Source organism: Vanacampus margaritifer, chromosome 13 (assembly GCF_051991255.1).
Source record: "Vanacampus margaritifer isolate UIUO_Vmar chromosome 13, RoL_Vmar_1.0, whole genome shotgun sequence".
In the NCBI taxonomy this organism is placed as follows: Eukaryota; Metazoa; Chordata; class Actinopteri; order Syngnathiformes; family Syngnathidae; genus Vanacampus; species Vanacampus margaritifer.
The window spans coordinates 15537239-15561425 of NC_135444.1; the positions used below are offsets into that span (position 1 = coordinate 15537239).

General features: G+C 41.7%; 3 protein-coding genes and 1 long non-coding RNA gene across 8 annotated transcripts; 1 reads left to right on the forward strand and 3 right to left on the reverse strand.

Moving 5' to 3' along the window:
• Window positions 1-30: 30 nt before the first annotated feature.
• On the reverse strand, window positions 31-9374 carry chaf1a (chromatin assembly factor 1, subunit A (p150)). The gene is made up of 16 exons (XM_077584369.1): window positions 9096-9374; window positions 8066-8110; window positions 7067-7698; window positions 6281-6340; window positions 5923-6167; window positions 5760-5841; window positions 4811-4879; window positions 4503-4720; window positions 4038-4206; window positions 3809-3889; window positions 2414-2512; window positions 2080-2329; window positions 1832-1985; window positions 1377-1689; window positions 1207-1288; window positions 31-628 (listed from the first exon to the last, which is right to left on the reverse strand). The coding sequence occupies exons 1-16, from the start codon at window positions 9157-9159 to the stop codon at window positions 516-518; spliced, it is 2676 nt and encodes an 891-aa protein (XP_077440495.1). The 5' UTR covers window positions 9160-9374; the 3' UTR covers window positions 31-515.
• Window positions 8721-14797, forward strand: scamp4 (secretory carrier membrane protein 4). 5 transcript variants are annotated; one of them, XM_077584387.1, is made up of 7 exons: window positions 8721-8860; window positions 11222-11248; window positions 11487-11587; window positions 11691-11847; window positions 12293-12394; window positions 13274-13391; window positions 13810-14797. In XM_077584387.1, the coding sequence occupies exons 3-7, from the start codon at window positions 11536-11538 to the stop codon at window positions 13993-13995; spliced, it is 615 nt and encodes a 204-aa protein (XP_077440513.1). In that variant the 5' UTR covers window positions 8721-8860; window positions 11222-11248; window positions 11487-11535; the 3' UTR covers window positions 13996-14797. The 5 variants fall into 5 exon arrangements, with proteins under 5 accessions (XP_077440513.1, XP_077440509.1, XP_077440510.1 ...); XM_077584383.1 differs by having other exon boundaries at window positions 8725-8860; window positions 11487-11615; XM_077584384.1 differs by lacking the exon at window positions 8721-8860 and adding an exon at window positions 10490-10833 and having other exon boundaries at window positions 11669-11847.
• A 1324-nt stretch (window positions 14798-16121) lies between these two features.
• Window positions 16122-20393, reverse strand: LOC144062926 (uncharacterized). Its single transcript, XR_013296478.1, has 4 exons — window positions 20245-20393; window positions 18529-18876; window positions 17602-17739; window positions 16122-16494 (listed from the first exon to the last, which is right to left on the reverse strand). It is a non-coding gene; the product is annotated as an uncharacterized LOC144062926 (long non-coding RNA).
• A 652-nt stretch (window positions 20394-21045) lies between these two features.
• On the reverse strand, window positions 21046-22778 carry LOC144062765 (alpha-2-HS-glycoprotein-like). The gene is made up of 7 exons (XM_077584458.1): window positions 22519-22778; window positions 22267-22377; window positions 22110-22194; window positions 21707-21876; window positions 21504-21617; window positions 21294-21374; window positions 21046-21225 (listed from the first exon to the last, which is right to left on the reverse strand). Exons 1-7 carry the CDS (start codon window positions 22720-22722, stop codon window positions 21082-21084), a joined length of 909 nt encoding a protein of 302 aa, XP_077440584.1. The 5' UTR covers window positions 22723-22778; the 3' UTR covers window positions 21046-21081.
• Window positions 22779-24187: the final 1409 nt, after the last annotated feature.

The window sequence follows — 24187 nt, forward strand, 5'->3', positions numbered from 1 at the left end:
GTTGCAATTTTGATCCATCAAAACAATACAGCCATTTTATACTTGTTTAATGAATTAATCTTGTTCAAGTATGCTTGCAAAACAACGCATATTTATATAAAACATTTCTTTACTGGATCTAACTTTACAAGTACAGGTCTAGCAGCTACTCCAGTGAGCCGTCATTGTTAGGAAATAATCAAGAGTAAGTGGCACAACAGTGAACAAATGGCATAACCTTTAATCTGACATTAACTTCTGGCAGCCTATATACAATAACAACATGGGAACAGTAGTTCTACAACGTAAATAATGCTGTTTTTTGGATGCTTCTTGTCACGAGTGGTACGTCGGAACTGTTCAAAACACACCAAACATGCCTGAGAGACTTGTCAAGGTGGCTCCCCTGCCACTTTGGGCAATGCCAGCGTGAGCAGAATGCGCCATTTGAACTCCCTCGCGACGCTCATGGGGGGGAGAAAACCGAGTACAAAGAAGGCCAGCCCGAGGAAGAAGGGAAGTGCGTCGCCTTCGACTTAGGCTGTGGCGAGGGTCGGAGCGGCGCTGGCCACTGGCAGAGCGGCCGTGTCGGACGGGGTGACTTCCATCATTTCGCTTCCCTCAGTAGGGGATTTTTCTCTAGCTGTGCCTACAAAGAGCAATTGCCAAGTTTGAAGATCAAGATTAAAAAAAAAAAAAAACTGCTCATTTTATTAAATAAGTAGAATCATGATAACAGGCCAATGAAACTTAACTCATGGCAGGATAATTACAGTGCGTTAATAGATAATCATATCAGTTTACATACGAGCTGCGGCAGATCAAAACAGCAGCACATAAACATAATTGGGAGACTTGCCATGTCTTGTTAACAAGCTCCCTGCAAAGTAATAAAGGATGAGCTGACATTATGTGGATTAGTTCCAACAGTGTTGACGTGTGTGCGTGCGCCAATGTCTATAACAAAGCTTGCTTGTTTCACCCAATATTGTGCTCTGCTACGTATTAGTTTTATTTAGGGATGCACTGAAATGAATTTTTTTGACCGAAACTGAAAAATGCTTGGCCGAAAACCAAAACACCGGGAGGGAAAAAAATGCAATTTTTTATTTTTTTTACTATCATTGCATTTATTACAATTAATTAAAATTATAATATTATAAAATATTTATTTAGCACTGCACAATATAAATTGAAATGCGTCCACACCACATTATTTTTGCTCACCACTTTGCATGGAAACAATGATGCAGTCGTCATCATCCTCCTCCGTGTCAGCTTGAAAACCATCGGCCTCCATTTCTTCTGTCTGACAAAGGTTAAGACAAACAATATGAGACCGACAATATGAGCTAAATGTGTTAAAAAAAATTTTTTTAGGTATTAAAGTTGGTTACCTGTTCACTGTTATTACATCGCTTCATGAATTTGGTGATGGACATGCTGCCGGTGCTCTTTCTTTTGGAGGCTGACGAAGTGGCGGAGGGCGTCTGCGGCGTGGTAGGAGAGTTGCCCTCGGAGCCTGTGGCCGCCTCCTCGCGGGACTCCCCCCGTGCGCCGCTGGTCAAGTAGGACCACTGGCCGGGCACGGGGAGAGCCTCCAGGCCGAAGCGGGAGAGGGTGTCCACATGTGCATACCAGCAGCAGCGTCGGTAGTTGGAGCGTTTCTCATAAACGGCGTTGTTTTTGATTAGACGCTTCAACCTTATTCTGAGGAGAAAATGGGGAACAATAAACTAGCACTCGAATGCTGCCAGTAATAAAGCCCAGGTGGACAAATGCCTAATCGACTGTTACGGGTCCAATGCGGCAATTTAGCAGGCTCTCCGTGTGAAAGATGCTATGGCTTTACCGGGTAGGAACGTCCGCCGAGCTCTCCGGGCTGGACAGTTGAGGAGGTGGTGTGGAGGACGAAGTTTTCTGGCGGCAAAATTCCTGAAACTCCGTGATGATCACTTTGCTGCTGTTCACGTTGCCATGCAGCAGTGGCAGCAGCTGACCAAGTACTGGGAAGAAAAAGTTCATCAGTTCAAGTCGGGGGAGGAAAAAAAAAGTAATGAGACGTAAAAATGACCTAAAAAGAAAACACCTCACACTTACATTGTGCTTCTCTGTTACACTTCTCAGCCTGCTCCTCCGGGCTGGCACTCATGTCAGCCTTGGGTAAGGGTTCAATGAGGCACGCAGCATGTGTCTGCAGAAGATCCGAGACCGGCCCGTCGCCCTCCCAGAGGCAGCCCCTCACCACTGGCTGCAGCACCTTCATCTTGTTCTTGGTAGACATCAGCTCTTCCCACTCCCTGGCTTTCAGCCTCTGCTGTAGTTTCTGCTTTTCGAGGTCGCCGCCATCCTGCAGAGAAGAACGCGGCTGTTCAGACATCTGACGCAAAGAATCCCCCCCCCACTTAAAATGGCTGCTGATGACCGGGCATACCGCTTCCTCAAGTGCACCCTCGTCGTCTGAAAGATAGCCGTGAGGAACGAAGAAGCCGTCGTTGTCGTCGTCGTCCTCGCCTCCTTCGTCCTCATCCTCCTGAAAGAGGTAACTGCTTTCAACATACTAAATCTTGACATATTCAACCAATTATCAACTTAAAGATAGACACGTGATGCATGACTGGGGGCGGGAAATTAAGCTTTGCGAATTGAGAGGCTTGCCACCAGGGTGCCTAGCTATATTTCAGCAAAGAGGCTCTCTCTTACAGTAAAGCCGGGTCACTTTACAATCAATGCGCATCCGACAACTTAACAAAATAAAAGCGAAGCGCCCAACGTCGTTCAAAGGAGTCACTTTAACACAATTTAGCAGTAATAAATTAAATAATAATGCATATATTTGTGGGAACTGGCGTCAAGTTGCATTTTACAATTTTAAAAATGTAAAGAAGTTCGCAAGTTACTGCATGGTAAAAATGAAAAAGCTCTTAATTTGAAAAGAAAAATGCACGGAACTGTCACCATTGTCAGTAAAGTTGCGTCATTTTACAATGTGCATCCGTATTGAACTTAACAAAATAAAAGCATTCAACGTCGCGCAAAGGAGTCATTAACACAATTTAGCAGTAATAAATTAAACAATGCATATATTTGTGGGGACTGGGGTCAAGTTGTATTTTACAGTTTTTAAAATGTGCAGAATTTCACAAGTTACTTCATGTTAAAAATTAGTCAGCTCTTTATAGGAAAAGAAAAATGCACGGAACTGTCACCATTGTCTTACAAGCGCAATTATGCCATGTAGTGAAAGAAAAAATGACCAACGAAAATTAATGTCACACTCGTTTTTTTTAACGGTACAGTACCTTTTAAAATATAATAATAATTAAATTAGGAATTGTAATGAAATTACTGTATCAATGACTAAAAATGCAACCATATTTCTATGGTCACATTTTAATCGACTGACACCTCTAGTTTTGACTCATTTGAAGCAGAAAGACTCCCCTCAAGAGTGTCAAAGGGCTGTCTTCTAGTATTAGCAAGTGTTTCCGATGGCATAAGGTTCATCGATGCGCCACATCGGATACACATACAGAAGTCTAAACTGCGTTCATTTTGTGCGACACCTGAAAGCTTATGAAGGAAGATGCACCCATTCTCACTCCCGTTGGGTTTGATGACTCGGACTCAGCCACAGACAGCATTGACCAACTTTATGCCAACAAAGGACTTGGATTTGAATGTTCTGCTACAAAGGTCATGCATTTGAGCCGTTTAACAAAAATGCAGGATGACGTGAAAACGTTACAATGTACACTGCTAAATTAGCTACACCTGCTAGCCAGCCAGGCAGAGAGCCTCCTTATTCGAGCAATGTCGTCGAACTCACCCCTTCGCTGTGTGAAAGGGACTCCCCAGGTTCCTCTTCCTCCCACTCTTCGTCACTGTCCGCCTCATAGTCCAACAAATCCTGTCATTAAAACGGGCAATGACCGTCAGAGTCGAACCTTGTACTCAAACGCAATTGCCACAACATATTTGAAGAAGCAGAGGCTGAGGTCAACGTGATGCTACTCTCTTTTAGTCTCTCTGCGCTTGAAAGAGGAATGTGTTGTTACCGTGTCTTTCCTGAGGGGGCAGCGTGGTGAGATGTGCAAACTCGTCTTCCTCCAAGTGCCCCAGTAAGCTGGACGGTGGTTCTCGCGGAAAAGGAGCAGTTTCATAGGACCGTACAGTTTGCGGTCGGGTACACCTTCTGATTCGGGCCCATCCACGGCTATACAATCGCTGGGAAGAAATTTAAAACGGTTTAGCAATAATGTCTCAACATCCTGTGTGTAGCATACTTTTGTCAAAATGAACCAGGGATCAAGAATTACAGTACACTTTTCACTCTATTTTTACGTGATAATGTAAAGTTTTATCTACAGCTCCACACAAATTGGTAGGTTTTGCTTTCCATGGTACTATTACTTAGCATAGCTATTTGGTTTGAAATTTTTGAAGATCATTTTCAAACCCTAATTTTTTTTTTTTTTTTTTTTTTCAATTCAAGTATTTCAAGTATCAACGGTGTGTCCCACCTATCAGGGTTTGTCACTCTGGGTCTTGTGGCATCAGAGCGGCGAGGTTTCTGGCTGATCCAGTCCTTCAGTGAACACGGTCTGTCGCTGGGGCGTGACAAACAGCGGTCCAGTTCCTCTCGGGCAGACTCCTCGCACTGTACCCGGCACAACGGCGCCATGCACATGTTGTCCTTGATCTCGAACGGCGCAAACTTCCCACAAGCCACTGCGAGAGTCTGACACGGGAAGCGGATTCACAAGGTCTGCATGCATAAAAACGGGCTTCCAACCGGTAGGGCTAAGTGGCCACGTGGAGCTCAACTCACCTTTGGAGCCTGCTGGATTTTGGGTTTCTGTAAAAACCTTGTGATCTCTGCTTTCTCTGCTTTCACACGCTAAAAAATGAGCCACAACACACTGATTAGCAGTAAACCACTGTAAATTAAAAGGCACCATCATGGCTGTACTATGTCAAAATCTACATATTGGAATCACACGAGAAAAAAAAGAAGTTAACTTTTTTTCCCCTCCAAGAAAGAATTTTTTTTACAATAATAAATGAGTCTAGTTGTTTCTATATACTGTACTTGTTGTATACAGGGATGTGATTTGACCAAAGTGAAATTATCTGAAAATTTAGCCGGGGGTCTGGGGGCCGCTGGCACCCAGCTAGGTCCAGGGTTTTCCGTGTTTTTAAGTACTTTCAATGCACTCACATGACAAAGAAATAGACAAAACAACAGCATAAATTTTCAATGTATATTGAACTATCCCATATAAAATGGCAGTTTTAGTCAACTCAAAATCAGTCACATTCAAAAACATTGGACTGCCTTTGCTTTTAAAAACTATCACTGAGAATATCATCATATCTAACTAATGTGATTACTAAGTTAACACATAAATAATGTTGAAGAGTTCAAATTTCATGAACAAATAATTGTATCATGACCAAATGAAAAGTAACTCATATTAGAGCATACCACAAATGTCTTTGTTATAGCAGAAGATGTTATCTGTCGGAGTCATGTGCATACACAATGAACTACTAAAAAAAATAGGATTTTTTTTTTTTTGGGGGGGGGGGGGGTAAAAAAAGCGGAATTCCGCGAATTAGCGGAAAAATCACATCCCTGTGTATAGATCTATTCTTGTCGTCATTAGGATTGCAGGTGAGCTGTAGCATTTCCCCGCTGACTTTGGTACGGCAAATAATGTATAGACATCCTGTACATACCTATGAATAAATGAGATGCTTTTTCAATATGAACTCACGTCTTTCTCTTCTTTAACCCGCTTTTCTTCTTCCTTCATCCGCTTCTCCTCCTCTTTCTTGCGTTTCTCCTCAAGCTTGGCCCTGTGGTAGAAAAGTGTTAAACGTACTGAAAGGTGAGGGGGAAAAAACAGGACGCTGGGACTTTGTGGCACCGTGACTCACTCCAATTTGGATTTGCGCTGCTCTTCCTTTGCTTTGAGCTTCTCTGCCTTTTCCCGCTCCTCCTTCTCCTTTTTCTCCCGCTTCTCTCGCTCATCCTTTTCCTTCTTCTCTCGCTTTTCCTTTTCGCGTTCCTCCTTCACCTTGCGGCTCTCCTCCCTTTTTTTCTCCTTGGCTGCCCTGGCCTCTTCCCTTTGCCGCTCTTTCTCCTGGCGCAGTTGAAGCCTCTCTTCTTGCTCTTGAAGAATCTAAATGGAGACCAAAGAAGAACTTGGATTTTTCTTTTTACAAATGGTTACACGTACTGTCACACCAAAAAGCCACGACTGTAAAATTATCTTCAGAACGAGCCAAGTCTCACCTTTAACGAGCGTCTTTTTATCTTCTTATCAACGGGGATTTCAGGAGTGGTGGTTAGATCCTAGGATGGAAAAATCGAGTTTTAATTTGACTGAAAGGTGCAAGTTGGACATCTCGTGTCAATAATAAGATGACAGAGGATTTTATTTTATATGTTACTAGCAAGTCAGTCCGTAGGTCATCACTACAAGTGCAAGCCTAAAATTAATTTCATGCATTAGCAACAATTGAGGGAAACATTCATCCATCCCTTTAATTGGGGACCAATTGAACCTTTAATGTACGCACAACTCTGTGTTTTATCTGCAATTACAATAAAATAATGCAATAATTATGATGCAGTTAATGGGTTGGGAAACTTTTTGTTTAGAAGGGGCCAATTTAGTTATTTAAAATAATCCACAGCGCCATCCTCAAAATATTTACAATTTGGTGTAATGATGACCCCAAAAAATGTTACTTATTAAATATAATATGTTTGTGGGCTTTATGAGTTTTTCTGAGGTTGGATTAATTTTAAGAATGCCATGACAATATATATATATATATATAATAATGTATGCCATACTGTACTGTTTACATTTTCAACATATTTTTTTTGATTGTACATTGTATTCCTTGACTTTCTGTAAGCCTTGTGCTTAACAGACAATAAAGCTTATTTCCTCTGTATACATATGCAGAGGTTAAATTGCTGTGTGCAAGGATCATTATGTTTTGTTTTTTTACTAACAAGACACCTTTCTAGGACAAGGTGTGAAAGACACGTGGTCATGCGAGCACGTACTGTAGTCGGCGAGGTGGCGGGCGTGTGCTCGTCTTTTTTAGTCCTCTCTGGTGTGCTCTCGTACATGGAACTGCCCGACAAATTTGACAGCGTTGACTTGTTCCCAACACTGGACACGTTCCCCGATGCTTTCTGCTCTTCAGGCTCGCTGTCAGTCTCCTGCGTCGTATCGAGCGGTAAGATCCCATCCTCCTCTTCTTCCTCCTCCTCAGCCGCCACCGCCATCTCATCATCTTTATTTGCCAGGCTTTCTTCGCAGTCTGACGTGTGCGTAGCGCGATCCGCACATCTTGAGGTCCCACAGGACAGGCTTGTGTCCCCGCTTTGTCTGTTTTTTAACGTGCGGTTGGGGGTGGCAAAAGGATCCTGACACTTGATGGGAGATGGACCGTCATCGGTGAGATCTATAATGTCCTTTTCTGAGGCTGAAGGGTGCCTTTTGCTGAGGAAGCAATCGAGGGGACCGCGGCCATTAACCAAGGGGGGTCTAATGGGTAAGGTGAGGGGAGAGTGCTCGTTGTCATTCTCCCTGTCAGAGACTTCTGGTTCGGGGCAAACGTGTGCACAGGGGCGCTTTGGTGATGGCTTGTTTTCTTTTGTTTCCGGTTTCAGGCGCTTGAAAGGGAGGCGAGCTGCATGCAGAAAAACAAGTATAGTTACTGAACATGGCAGCTATAAAGATGCTAAATACAATGAGGAAATTTTTAAGAGGACATAACATGGCAAACTGAGGTTTAAATTGCTTGCATACAAAGAGCTATTTGGAGTGGCTGCCGACCCATCAAGTGTTAAACTAAACAACCAAGTGAATCTCTCATAAACGGAAATCGGTCTGAAATTGTGACTGAGCGAGTTGTTCTGGATTATGAAAATCGGCCGAATTGTTTCACTTTCAAATCAAATTCTCCTTGAATCGTTTCGCACCCCACACACAGATTATGAAGATTAGGATGGTCTACCTAATAAATTTATGTCAAAGTCTATGCATGCTATATTTACCTTGTACGAGTTTCTTGTTGGCCTTATTAGGGGTACAATCCATACCTAAACAAAAGAAAAAACAGCTGGATATCAGAAAGCAAGTAACAAGGAATTGGCATTGGTACTTTTACACATAATGCAAAAACATACATCTGCATCCTTCCATGTTTTGTTCTTCTAAATGAAATCGGGTCAGCCGTTTATTATCAAGTGTAACACTGTAAAATGAGTTTAAAATTATATAAAAGGGATTGGTTAGGCAGTATACATTTGAGGAGGAGTGTGTTCCTCATTTTAACCGGGTCTTGGTCCCCACCCCCAAAAAAAACACGAAAGGCGAGGGTTCACTGTGTAGTACTTGACTTTTCATAGCAGGTGTTGCATAAAGTTGTCCATTTGTCTCCCCTCCCGCCACCCAGTGGTGCATTAACAGCAATGGACTTACACACCGGTGACGTCTCGAGCTAAAAAAAGGCTGTGTGGCGGTCAGGAAAATGATAAAAATACATAACATTTCTAGTACAAAAATTCCCAGCCGAACACTTCCGACTTCCGAGTATTTTCCACACCGGATTGCAGTGGTCTTCGAATTGAATCTGGATTCGGTTAGCTTAGCAAGGCTAGCCCAAGAAGGCCAATCAGACTCAGCGGCGGCTCCAGTTGGATCATCCCGTCCTTGAGCACCTTTTAACGGCGAGGGGTCTCGGGGATAGCCTGCCGGTGTTGGGAAGATTGAGGCCCGGTGCACACAGCGACGTGATTGGGCCGGATAGTTGAACCAACGTGAAGAGTTGGACGAACGTCAGCGTTTACGTTAGTCTGCTGAACGACAACTTTTATTATCAGTGGAGGCGGCGAAAATTTAGCATTTGCGCGAGGCCAAAGCAACATTAGGCGAAACTGCCAAGCAAGTGGACATACTTCTGTGTTACACATACAGTATATTGTGTGCCAACCTTTAAAAGGAAAATGTACCCCATCAATAACAAAATGACATTTACACACGTATATTTTGATGTTTATTGACAAGCTAATGACAATAGCGTACCTCGTCTACGGGGTGTCGAAGCTGCCAAGTGCCCCTCTGCTGATGGTTGCTCCGCCGCCAACATCCTAGTACCACTAACTTGGGGGACCCTCTCCGCTGGATGAAGTTCGAAAACTACCCCGGTCGAGTGGGGAATTTTACCTTTGTTTGCTAGATAACCGTCATGTATCGCTAATGTGTATCCCCTAAACTACCGTACACTTTTGCTCCCGCACAGTCCCTCCGAGGCTTCCCCGCTGCCTGCCTCCTCGCGCTTCTAGTCGGAATTGGCGGGAGTATGTTGCTCACGTCAGAAAACACATCTGATTGGTCCGACGCAAGCCACTGAGTGTCAGCCAGAGCGTTTGTTTTGTTTGACTGAGATGCCCATATTGAAAACAATGCACTTTTAGTAAAGGTTTGAGATTGAAACGAATGTTGATACTATTTCTAACTATCAAGGCTGACTACTACTAACGAGTTTCTAAACTTATAACGTTGCATTTTTGTGTGACTAATTATGAACACCCGCCACCGAACCACCATGTACAATAAACCAAAGGTCTCTGTTTATATGTCGCTCAGACTGTTGCATTGGCTGTTCCGATTGGCCACTGAGTTTTTCGAGCTGCGTTTAATGTACCCTAGAAGTCGGAATTTGGAGATTTATTTTGTCACAGTCTCAAGTACCAGATGGCCTGTAGAATCAAGATGGTGTATCCCTTAATGGTACGTTTCGGGTAAGCATCTTTTGTAAATTTACACCCTTTGAGGCGATAACAGCTCAGCTATAATGACAATGATGGGGGAAGAAAATAAAGTAGGACATAAGGAACCAACGGAAGCATATATCTGCCATACCAAAGAAAAAAATTCAGCCTCACGTTAATAAATACAAATAAATTTCATGACATTTCATTTCATTACAAACATTATGACACATTAAATTCACGTTATATTATATGTATTCAATTTCACATGATAATATATTAGGTACGAGAGCACATGCTGCGAAGAAAATTTTACTTCAACTAATACTCAAGTCTTCCTAAATCCTAATATTCTACTTAAGTAGTACTTTCAAGTCAAAAGGATGACCATATTTTGATTTTCCCCCAAAAAGCGCACTACCCGGCTTTGAGATTAAACAAATTCTCAAAGATGACATTCATTACAACTATTTTTATGCCTATTTGAGGCATCTGCAATGGATGTACTACTGTATATGTTTGCATTATTGATAGAGAGACATCACAAATCAGAACGAATCTTTTAGCAGGGTTGTATTCTTTTTTAATGTATGTTTTCCCCCACACCCCTTCACTCCTGGGATTTTAGAAAATCCCATTTCCAATGAACGCACCGTAACATACACTCGCCAGCCCGCTTTTAGGTGCTGTACACGTTTTGGTGTTTATCATTAACCGTAATGGCATGCAATAAACGATTTACAAACTTTTCTTTTCGATTTTAACACGCACATGTAAGCTTTTAAAACTCGTGTTTCAACGCGTGGGCGGCTTCAGAATTGAAAGTTGTGTTTTTTTCCCCCAGATTGAAAGTCACGCGCTTCCTGTTTACTAGCCACCGTGAGCTGTGGGAATTGTAGTTGTCCCTGCTCCTTAGCACATTGAACGTAACTGATTCGGAACTACAGGCGTGTCAGTGACGCGCAGGCGCAGTCGTGAGTTTAGTGGGCGGGTCAAGGAAGCGCATCTCGAATGATTTGCCGACCACCCCTCAGATGTCGACGTGAGAGGTAAACGTTTTCTCGCTAACCATAATGCGTAATTTGTCATGTTTAACCGCGATTCACGGGTTGTGTTTATTGAAAAAATGTTCAAAGGACAGTTGCTTGCATAAATTGAAGTTGAACGTTTTCCACAACGTGCAGCACATTAGCTTTCAAACGTTATGTGAACCCAAACAGATTTTCGGAGCCATTTATGTGCACTCGACTTTTGCATGCTTTGCAAGTTTAGTAGCTGTAAAATATATACACATTTATGTAGTCCACATTTTTAAATCACTTAGGTGACATTTTTTTAGTAAAAAGTCAAAGTTTTAAGGCTGTAACGTGGATAATGATTGACATGAGATTTACCTCCTGAATGACTGCTTGTTTTTTCATGCATTTGCTTTCTTAGGGCAACATTAGGATCTAAACATGACAGGTTTGTCACTTAAATCATTTTTGTAAGTCTCTATGTCGCAAAGGTGTCAAACTCTCAGCCCAAGGGCAAGAACCGGCTTTTCTGTGTGTTTTGATGAGGCCCAATTGTTAAAAATTAACCATAAAAATGGTCAATAAATGAAGGGGTTCCCATGGGCTGCCTGCATTGAAAAAACAAACAAACAGTTTGACACCCTTGCTATATTGCAACTTGCAGGCTAAAATGCTTTCCCTTGCAGATCGGGCAAACAACTTTCCTCCTCTGCCTAAATTCCTAAAAGTGAAGCCATGCTTTTATCAGAATATCCAGGAGGAAATTCCCGCCCAACATCAGCAACTGGTGCGGCGAATCTTCACACTTTGGATTAGTGAGTTGCGTTGTCATTTGTAGGAGAATATACCACTTTCTGTTCTCGGTCAGAGGACACTGTCGTTTGTTGCAGTTTATTCCGTGACGCTGTGCTTGAATGTGATTGGCTGCATCGCCTGGTGGGCCGCGGGGGGGCACGGCTCCAACTTTGGCTACTCGCTGCTCTGGCTCATCAGCTTCAGTCCTGCAAGTTACATCTGCTGGTTCAGACCCATCTACAAAGCTATCAGGTGTGCCACTGTGTGAAGGTTGTGGCCTTTTAGCCAAGGAAATTACAACAGAAGCAGCACCACAGACATTATTTAGCACAATTGAAGCATTTCTCTGTATTAAATGTAAAACACATACAAATGTCTGTTCCGTGACGCTGGTTGTAAAACACAAGCCATACTTACAGTATAGCACTTTAACTCTGCTGGAAATAAAACAATGCCAAAAATTATGTAAACAAAAATAACACCGATATAATTCCATTTTTCTCTCAATTTCCCTCTGAATTAAATATTTGATGTTGGTGGAAATTAGGTCTACCCTGGCTGTAATTATGACCCTGAATTTAACTCTGACTCCAAATTTGACACGCTTCAAGGCGTTCGACCTTCACGCAATCGTAAGAAAGAAAATTATCATCACCTTTTTGATGTTTGTTTTATGTCTCTTTCATTATGTCAACAGGGCGGATAGCTCCTTCAACTTCATGGCCTTCTTCTTCATCTTCTTCCTTCAACTGGTATTGGCCATCATCCAGTGTTTAGGCATCAACAATTGGGGCATTTGGTGAGTTGCAGCGAGTCATCTTGTCAAAATGTACCACCACCCCCCCCCCCCGCCCGCCCCCAAAAAAGTTATTTGTGTATCCATTGTGGAAAGCTTTCTGATCCATGATGCTGCTTGATGTACAAATTGTTCTAATTTCAAAACACAGGAAATAACATTTTAAGTTATTTTTTTCCAGACTCTGTCACCATCATTAATACACTGCATAACTGTAACCAACATTATTAACCGTCACATAATTAACTGGAGGATAACCACTCTACAACATTATTCAATTAAAGAAACTAAAACAGCTCACCTTATGGAAGTAAACTAAAAGGAAATATGACTGAAATTGAAAATTTCCCTCAAGTAAAAGTCACTGATACAATTGTACTTAAAGCTACTGCACGCAGAAAATTCCATTTTGAATCGCTACTGCCACCTGTGGCCAAAAAATGAAACTGAATTTCCCCTTCTTCACATACACGATGCGCACATGACATCACATCCGCAGACAGAGGGCGGGAAATTCGAACCCGAATCCAGCCTGAAAACAATTGGCCAGAGGCTTGCAGGAGCACCCATTGTGAACCGCTAAGTTCTTATTAAAATATGTCATAAATGTTCAAATAAAAGGGCTATTTTAAAGGTATTTTTGGCCTAATTGTTACAGCAGCTTTAAGTACAAGTAAAACTAGTTCTAGACGTTCTAGAACTCTAGATTAAAATTTAATCGGAGGGAATTTTTTCCCTTGCATCTTTTTAAGATCACTCATGGATACAATTTCAAATGTAGTAAAATGCAATACTATCAACCAAATGTGGAAGTGCAATTACAGGTTATGTAACAAAACACTAACTACACTAATCCTTGCCTTGTCATCCGACACAACGTAGTGGTTGGATTGCTACGGTGACATTTTACCGTTACAATGCAGCCGCCGCCACAGTGATGCTTCTCACCACGCTGCTCTTAACACTGGTGACCGCCTTGATGGCACTGGTGCTGATCAAGGTGAGAGGTCTCACACACACACACACACACACACACACACACACACACACACACACACACACATGCATTCACATACAAACCCATACCAGAGGTGGGGGACTAGGGTCACATGGCTCAAATCAGACTTACAGTAAGTTGACAATTTTAGGACTTGGAATGAAATGTCACCATTTATGCCACCATTTTTTGCTTCAGTTTCTGGTGTTTAATTTAGTTTGGCAGTAACACTTCAACCACGAGTGTCCCAAAAAACTTGAAGCCTCTTTTTTTATTTATTTTTCTATTGTTCACTCTGCCAAACGGTGGCAACTCAACGTTGCTTATTTGACCTTTGCCTAGATTTTACTTTACGCCCACCTCTGACATACAAACACAAAAGGAGCCCCTCCTTACTCTTCTTCTTCTTCAACTGTCACAGGTGCACAGACTGTACCGCGGTATTGGGGGCAGCGTGACTCGTGCTCAAGAAGAGTGGGGCGCTGGTACTTGGAAGAGCGCACCAGCAAAAGGCGAGTCCAGCGTTGTGGACCAGACGGCGCAAGGCCCCAGCTTGCCGGAGTACCCTGCGGCGGTGCCCAATTATCTGGACAACCGCAGCTGGTAGTAGCCCGGCAGCACGCCCACGGCGATGAAGACAGCCGGGGCGCAATAGATGCAAACCATTTAAAATCCACCAAATGCATCTTTGATGGAGGACAGTATTTTCTTTGTATGCATTTTTGGAATGCGATAAACGCCTATGAAAACCCGCAAGGTTTAGATGCCCCCCTTAAAGTGTTTATACTGTGGTGCCTTTAGCTTAATTTGATGTGTGACCAGGCTCATGACTCAAATCTCAAATCATCGTTCCCCACTGGAATTAATTTATTATTTAGTTGTGTCTCAACCACTACATGAGGAAATACAGTAGCCTATATTATTACATTTCAACTTTTGCTTTGAGAAACCCGTCTACCAATTTTGTTGTAACAAGGAGCACTCGCATGTGCCTTATCTACTGTATGATTGTGTCTTAAGACATCTGACTGAACATTTGCTTTCTGAATAATGAGTCATGTATTTTGCATGTGATGGATAGTCACTTGACTCGCTGGACTAATTAAGCGTATAATGCTGCATGAAGCCTTATCTGTGATTTCGCTTGTTTTGCCGTCTCTGCGTTGACTTTTTGCTTGCCTGCAGTTTCCAGATGGGCTTTACAAAGATGTATTTTGGCCAGCTCTTGTGGAATTTTATTTCACAAAGTGTGCTCTGATGTATTTTGAGCTTCAATTTAAGTATAATATATATTTTTTATATGTAACAGTATACAGTATCTGCATTTTGGTCAAGACTATGAATGTTTGCTAAAAGAAGCCTGCAAATGTCAAACTAGGAAAAAAATAAACGTGAATCTATCTACTGTATCTATCATTCCATACATCCATCTCTAGCATCCGCAAGACAGAAAAGACAATTTATAAAAAATATACAGTATATCATAGTATATATATATATATATATATATATATATATATATATATATATATCATTTAGTATTGGAGTAATACATCCATCCATTTACCGAACCGCTTATTCCTCACAAGGGTTGAAAGTTATCAACATATTTAAGTTACATTGGTTTAATATAATAGTAGATTACATTACAAGGTACATATTAACAGGTAAAAATGTGCTGGTGTAATCTCAGGAAAGCGCGTGTGAACCTAGGGAACTTTTTTTTTTGCCATACTAGAACTAGAATAAAGTGTAAGATCACAGGAGGTGACATTGACGCCCTAATGGTCAGGGAGAGCAAGGAGTAAATAGCTCCTCTGTAGAGATGTGCTTCCAATAATTTTATAGACAAATTATAGTATTTAAAGTCGCGGTGGGAAGTTGAAGGTCAATTAGTTTTGACTGAAAGTGGATGCTACTATTAACCTCCTGTGTTTTTTTGTAAATTTGTATTTTCTAAATAGTGTTTTTGACCATTTGCTGTACTAAAAAAAAAGATGTTTACTGTGTTACACTTTAGAAGGTTTGCACAATAAATTATACTGGTGCATATTTTTCGACTACACCATTCATTTGTGTGAAGGTTAAACAGAAACCCGCAATAGGGACCAATGTCAGACAGATTTGAGTGATACATTAGGCAATAAATTAACATTCTTGCTTATTTCGGTCTTAAACGAAGAAAAATACTTATTTCGGTATGCAGTAGTACTGCACATATGCTGCCGTCTTCAAATTTCAAATGAAGCAATTATACAGATGAATCCACATTTACTCTAGAATTGGAGTGACTTTTTTTTTTACCCAGTACTATTATCGAAATACATTTGTAAAGTAACTCGCCCACAACAACCCATGGGTACAAACCATACCGCTAACACTACAAATCCCAGAATGCTTAAGTGTCATGGCGCGTCAGTCGAAACCAACAAGCGCCCGATGCCGTTTCTGTTGCAGACACTGACGTAATTAGCGGCCGACCGTGCCACGAGTCTCCGCCGGCAAATGTTCACCTCCCCTGCCTTTCTTGAAATGGCCAAACAAAAGATGAAAAACGAGAACTTTCAAGACAGGTGGGAGGAAGATTATCAGTTTATCGTAAAGGAGAGTTTCACACAGCACCTCAACCCAGGAGCGCATGGCTCACGTGGTATGGTGATTGTCTCAAAAACAAATTCAATTTTGAGTAATGATTAAGCAAACCTTAAGTCTCATGTGCTACTTAATAAATATCTGAGTTATTTGTAGTCAATTCAAATGTTATGTAACAAGGGTAGCATTCGGTGTGTAAAAAGAAGGGGGGGGGGACTCAAAAAACAACTCCTAATAAGAATTGGAAAACACACATATTTATACACATTAATTTCCACATTGGAATCACAACTCTATATTAAATATAAATTACATATTGAAAAGAAACGTGGAAGTTTTTGGCTCTATCTTGGCTGCTGTTTGGGCCTCTGTTTTCTGCTGCTGTGCATGTGCTTGTCCCTGGCAGGACTTGGAGTGCGAGCCATCTGGCAAATGGGAGCCAACCCGAGCTGGTCCCCGAGAGCAGGTGGTCGCGGTGAATGATGTGTGTTCACATAGATTGCACAGTGTGATTCTAAAAGAATATGAATGAGAAAACCAGTCATGAATTCACCAGTTGAATCATACATTGGCAATGCTGTAGCTTTAATGTGTTTAAAACACAAGTTAATCAGTTTCCCTTAACAAATGTTTTTTATTTTATTTATTATTGTGCCGTAGAACTGGAAATCATCATACTGAGAGTGTTTCGACTGACATTTGTGACTTTATGAGAAGCGAACTATGTGGTTTCTGTAGTGTGTTGCTGAAAGGAAACAAACACTCCATGTGGTCCACTTCTTTAAGGTCTTAAGTGTTATCAAGGCCACGCAGGAGAATGCATGCCTGTCTTCCTGTCCTACGCTCATCTTTGTCTGCGCTGTTCAACCACAACCACCACCAGCTTTCTCAGCTTGTGGCTTGTCATGTGAAGTGAATTCAAAGATTCGTTCTATACAATATACATGTATAAAGATAATTAATGAAAACGTGCAAAGACTGACAAAAATGTAGTAGGCCTGACACATGTTCAACTGCTTTTTGTCATTTCAGTTTTCCTGATTTTTCTGGGAGGGGGTGGCTAAAATGGCACCGTATGAGTCTGGCATGTGTCTCCCTCTCCCCGTCCCTTCTAGTACTTGAGCACCTTCGTTTGCATCAACTATTATCCGCACAATTGCGAGTTACTTGGTTATAATTACTTGACCCATTTCTCCCACTAAAGACTAGCTAGCTAGCTTTGCTTAGACCACGAAAAGGCATTTGAACAGCTGGTGGTCGTTATTCATAGCGAAAGTCAACCCCAATTTTTTTTTTTTTTACAATATCTCACAATAATAAGCGAATAGGTGATGCCACGGATGAGTACACTGACTGTCGGTCGGCCGAAAAGCTCCCCGGCTAGCATGCGAATTAGCCGGTGGCTAGCAACTCACGTCCTAGCATGAAAAAGCTCCGTGACGATGTGGTGGAATTAATTTTTTTAGGCTTGTTGTTTTTCTTTAATCATTCAAATCAGGCAAGGTTTTCAAGTGGGTTGTCAAATTTACAAGACATATTTATTTTAACTTTATAGGGACCCAAGAAACCCACTAAAACCATGAACAGTACAAAATTTGCAGCGCTCGAAAGATGAAGCTACCTTTGCGGAGACGTCGTTGGATCAGGACAGCACACAGAAGCAACAGGGCCAGTATGATGAGGCCGAGCAATCCAATGGTGACCCACAGCCACCACATGTCCACTAGGCGTACATCTGTGGGAAGCACAGAAACACCCTCTGCAAGAAATACATGGCTAGTTTGAAGAACTTCGTGCGCACATCGACGCATAATATACAGCAGAATCTCAAAAGTCGAACTTAGCTTACTGTACCTGACCAGTGTTATCAACTCATTGTGACATTTTTGTTTAGTGGTGTTACGTGATATTTTTCTCATCATGTGCCATGGCTTAACAAAGGTTGAGAAACACTGGCTTTAATAGACAGCTCTTGAAGAGGAATAATGAATTTTGTCCTCTTTGTGTGTTCCAAAAATGAAGATAGATTTAATGTAAGAAAAATACACCTTTGCAAAAATGATTTAATAAAAAACAGAGAATCTCTGGACAAATAACTGCCTCTAATCATCACTTAAACATCGTGGGATTCAGAGCGTCAAATGTGGCTCTTCCGCGTGCACAACGGTTTCTTATAGTTAAAAAGACCTCCTCTCTTTCATTTGTAGACAAAACATACTCTCTGGTACTTTTCCGTGAGCGATGGCGAAAATAGAGTCAGATGTGGGTGTTCAAAACAGATTCTGTTCTCAAGGACCAAATGTGTTTTCGCACAAAGCGCTGAAAAGGAACTTTTTTAGACTAAATAGTATGACCCAGTTTAGGTCAGATTATACCGAAATCAACACCATCTGCTCTGCACAGGACACAAAACATTTCGACAAGGTTAATATAAAGAATTAAAATGTTAATAATGTATAACAATGGTTAATAAAATAAAATGAAGTATTAAAAATGTTACAATATCTATCACTCTCCACAAACGTCAACAGAAGCAGCAAACACTTACGGACAAACACTGGTGTTCCACAACTGTTCATTGTCATCAGAGTCGGAATATCCACATGGATGCGGCAAAAGTACCATCCGCTGTGTTGCTGAGTGACGTTGGATAAAGTATAGTTCAGCGGGGTGTCTTTGTGCTCCATTCTTCTTGACATTTTGGAGCAAAAGAGTTGCTCAGAGTGGACCAACGAGGGTCCGGATGGATTAAAATGCCAGCATATCTTGAATCTCTCTGGCGTCCTGTTGTCCAGTCGGTGACACAAAGTCAGGGAGGAACCCACGATAACGTCCACTCTTTCTTGGGTTTCATTTAAAACGGCAGAACACTGAGCCGCCGCTGCTGCAACAAAAACTGCATAGCAATATCAGGAAAAAAAAAGGGTCAGTTTTTATTTTGCAAATTTTTTTTTAACAGTCGTAACTGCAGAACAGAGTTAAACTAGGTTTGGATTCTTCAGTAGATTATTATTTTTTAGAGCGATTTGTTAATAAGGGGTATTTCTCAAGGTGGGCGCATCAATGAATTTTTTTGAGAGTCCGTCATTCGTCAACAGTCAGGACACACTTCCGTCATCGTCAATTTGTCAACATGAAACAAACTGTAATTGTCAAAACGTAAATTTTTCAGCGTCATTTGTCAGCAAAGTGGGCATCCGTCAAAATTCCATCATTGGAGGAATGGAATGCCCAGATCCGTTAGTACTGATCCGGTTTTTGAGGATCCTGATTCTTGATCACATGAATCAGGTATGTTGGAGGAGGGGACCATCTAAAACACATGTGTCAGGGGTTTGAAGTTTCTTTACTCCAACGCACTTGATTCAATGATCAGGATCATTAACAGGCTCCTGTAGAGCTTGCTGGTGAGTTTAAATATGAATCAGCTGTTTTGAACGTGGGAAACCTCTACAACATGCAGGACTCAGGCCCTCGGAGACCGGACTTTGACACCAGTGATCAAAAACAAGCTAGCTAGATAGGGGCTCTCCGGGACTAGACTTGGGCACCCTTGGTGCACAGTATAAAACCTATGTATAGTAATGTTTTTATATTCAATATTGGCCAATAATCCGAATATCGCCTTTTTTTTTTAGCTCCCAATATTAGTACCGACATCAGCCCTAAATAGCCAATATCAGTCGGGCTCTAACCATTAGCTTATTTAGCATGTTTTGTTTGTTCACAACATTAACAAAAATGTGCGAACATGTTCTTTTGATAGCATAAAAATAGTGCTAGCTATTGAAGAACAATATGATACATGTACTGTAATGTGATTTTCTATAATGTGACAAAGCAAACTGAAAGAGGCAACACATTTTTGTTTGAAGATTTTTTTTTTTTAATTATTGTGCCTTGCTAGAAAAAAAAAAATCACTTTGTATGTAAGTACATTTTTGAATATGTATTTTAAGTACAAGAGTTCAGTACTTACAAGTTCCTATACTTCTACTTAAGTATGGAGTTAGTACTTTTGTCACCTCTGCAGAGCTTCAAAGAACTGAACATGTTTTTCATATTTCAAACCAGGAGAAATCCATGGACAGAAAATGCAAACAGCACACAGGGAAAATATAGCCAAGCTTTGACTGCTAAACCTCAAAACTGTGTGGCAGACGTGCTAACCATGTGGCAGACGTGCTAACCACTACTCCACCATGCATCCTTCAAATTTTTGATATTTTCAATGATATTAATATTGCCGTTTTTTTTTGCTTACCAGTGAGTAGCACCAATGCCGGTTGCTTCAGTGACATTTTCATCATCTTATCCAGTCTGCAGGTCTACAAACACCTCTGAAATAAGACGAAATGAGCTGTGCGTGGGTGGGTAGGAAATGTTTTTCCACCCTCCACCAAACAGTGTCAGAGACTTTTGCTGAGGTTCCTGCGGTGGGGCGTGCTAAGATGTTACACAGATGTGGGTATATGCACTACAAGTGCAGTACAACACTGCTGTGTCAAACTAGTCAGAAGTCACACAAGTCTCTGCTTGTGACATTTAACTTGGAAGGTACAGCTCTCTACTGAGCAACATGGCACAAAAGTAGAGTGGTTGTCTTGCAACCATTAGTTTATGGGTTTGAATCAATCCCAAGCCCGTCCCAATACTTGCACGTCCACCCCTTGTTTATTTAAAAAAAAAAAAAAAAAAAAGGGATTGACTTTCTCTTTAAGGGCTGAACCAGAAAACAAAAAATAAAACGGCAGAACCACAAATTTAGTTAACCATATTTAAGCGGACAAAAGAAAATTACAGTGCAACTAGGATTTTGGCTGACCAACTGATCAAGAAAAGCCAACCCCCCCCCTCCCCCACCCCATCAATAAAGGTTTAAAAAAAAAAAAAAAAAACCTAAATCACCAGATTTCACTACTTACAATATTGCACATAACGAAAAAGACACGACTACTTCCGGTTACCAATTTGTATAGCAGGGGCTAAAAATTGGAAACTAGAGACACAGGATAATTAGCACCTGTGGCATCATGTGTTACAAATATCTCAACTAAAACACGTGTACGTTTGTTTCCCCTTTATTACAATCAAGTTGACATCACTTAAGCGGGAATGGACAAATGTGGTGGACGGACGGCTCTGGTTTCTTCAGCCGGTGCTTGCAAACGCAAGCTTCTGGACTTTGATGGAACAAGGGCTTGCATACGGGCTCTGGGACACCAGTCGGATGAGGGGCTGGATTCTGTGGAGAAGACAAACAATGAGATTCTCTGTGTACAAATTGATGTAACGCATTTGTTGTGGCCTTACTTTCGGGAGATATAGTTCACACTCAAGTCCTCCCAGCTGTCTGTGCAAGTTGTAATAGGTAGTGTTGCAAAAGGCATGATGCTTTTTTTTTGGGGGGGGGGGGCAGTCAGGTTAAGAACATCACATCAAAGTTAAAAAAAAAAATCATTAAGCACACATTTGCCTTTAGCTGCATCATTTATAAAGTCATTAGCGTGAATGCCAACTCACAGCTCTGTCAGAACAACGAGGCGCGCAGGCAGCCATTTTCGTAGTCTCTCTCGGACACGTGGTCTCCACCAAGGCGAGCTTGAGCCAGGTAACTTTGCCGATAGTTGCGACATCCTGAGACAAGGACGTGACGTTAAGGAAATCCAGCGTCACAGAAATCAGAAAGTAAAACTGACAAAAAAAAAAAAAAAAAATGTTATCACCCTCATTGTGACATGAGCAACTTCCATCAGCGTGAAGTAATTCAGGTGTTTGCTCTCCCGGTTGAACTTGACCACAGAATCATGCGCCGCCTTTACAGCCGTTGGGTCATCAAGAGGCAATGACATGGGGCAGTTGGGACAAATTGTCACAATCTCCTCATTGGTAAGCTCTGTACAAGAAGGTGGCATGTTGACGTTATGAAATTGTGCATTACTTTATATGAAAGACCTGTTTTTGCTGTAAAATTAGTACCAAGACAATATACCACCATTATGAAAAAAAAAAAAAAGTTAACCAATAGCCAAACAATTGTATTTGTGATTTCACTACCCAGTTTGGGCAAATTTACCATCCATACTATAGTAACAGATAAATGCAAATTTGGAGAAGGTGTGTTGTAACCTGGTCTGGTGGTGCATTCGTATCTGGTGACTTCGGCCACGCCCCACATGACCCAAAACTCGATGCTGCAGGTGGCAACTGCACCCTAAGCAAAAACACATTTTGATCATCACCTACATCAGCAGCTGTGATGTTTTAGAAAGAAATTAAGATTTACCCGTTCATCCCGTTGCCAAAGCTCACATTGGTCCTCGGGTTTGGGGTTGGTGAAGTGACATGTGGTCTGCACCAGCTTCACATTGACATCAATGTAGCAACCACCTGACACCTGGATGGAGGGACAGACAGCATTGAGGATGCAGGAGTTATTGCCTCAGGGCAGTATGATGTCAACAGGGTCAGCACATAACCATTGTGCTAAATGTTTAAGTTTGCGGCTTTGGATATCTAAAAAAAGGCAAATTCCCACCAGTAAATAATTGCTGCTCTGGACTTCCTGCAACCTGAACCTGAAGCCATGCTTGTGCTTTCCATTGATGTATTGGACACCAAGCCTCGCCGCCACTGCCACACTTTGGTTGTTACAGGTGACCGCTGAAGATAAATCCGCAAGGAGGCCAGGAAGAGTTCCAGCACACCACAGCAAAAGCACAAATAATAAGTCAGCCCCCATTTTTGCACCGGAGGACTGGAAAGTAGCAGATCAGCAGAGATACAGAAAGAAGAGATGCACTCACACTTTAACCAGAGTGAGGAGGCCTGATAACCAATCACAGTGGAGGATGAAGGCCTGACACCTGTGTCTCATTAGTGTGGGCGTGTTGTCAATCAGCCACGTGGTTATGACTCATTAACATCAGGTGAGGATTCAGAAGAAGAAAAAAATGACTCCAGAAATCAAACTGGAATTAGATTTATTTTTTTTGGGGGGTGGGGGGCATTTGTTGTACTTCAAACAAAAAGTTACTTATTTTTAATATTCTCTTAATTAAATATATATATTTTTTATAAGTACCATGTATTAAATATATATATATATGAAATACTTATTTTCCTCACTATATATATATATACAGTGAGGAAAATAAGTATTTCACCCCCTGGTGATTTTGTGAGTTTGACCCTTTACAAAGAAAGGAACGGTCTATAATTTTCATGGTAGGTTCATCTTAACAGTGAGAGACAGAATATTAAAAAAAATCCCAGGAAATCACATTATATTAATTTTAAACATTTATTTGTCTTTTATTGAGGAAAATAAGTATTTCACCCCCTACCAACCAGCAAGAATTCTGGCTCCCACAGACCCAGGGACAAGATTGTAGACCTGCACAAGGCTGGAATGGGCTACAAGACCATTAGCAAGCAGCTGGGTGAAAAGGAGTCAACTGTTGGTGCGATAGTTAGAAAATGGAAGACACACCAATTGACCATCAATCTCCCTCGGTCTGGTGCTCCACGCAAGATCTCACCTCGTGGAGTGAACCGGATCATGAAAAAGGTGAGGAAACAACCCAGAACTACACGGCAGGAGCTTGTTGATGATATCAAGGCAGCTGGGACCACAGTCACCAAGATGACCATTGGTAACACACTACGCCGTAATGGATTGAAATCCTGTAGTGCCCGCAAGGTCCCCCTGCTCAAGAAGGCACATGTACAGGCCCGTCTGAAGTTTGCCAATGAGCACCTGGATGATTCAGAGGAGGCTTGGGAGAAAGTGCTGTGGTCAGATGAGACTAAAATCGAGCTCTTTGGCATCAACTCGACTCGCCGTGTTTGGAGGGCGAAAAAAGCTGACTTTGACCCCAAGAACACCATCCCCACCGTCAAGCATGGTGGTGGAAACATTATGTTTTGGGGCTGTTTCTCTGCTAAGGGTACAGGACAACTTCACCGGATCGAGGGGAGGATGAATGGGGCCATGTACCGGGAAAACTTGGGTGAGAACCTCCTTCCCTCAGCCAGGATATTGAAAATGGGTCGTGGATGGGTGTTTCAGCATGACAATGACCCAAAACAGACAGCAAAGGCAACAAAGGAGTGGCTCAAGAAGAAGCACATTAAGGTTATGGAGTGGCCTAGTCAGTCTCCAGACCTTAATCCTATAGAGAACTTGTGGAGGGAGCTGAAGCTTC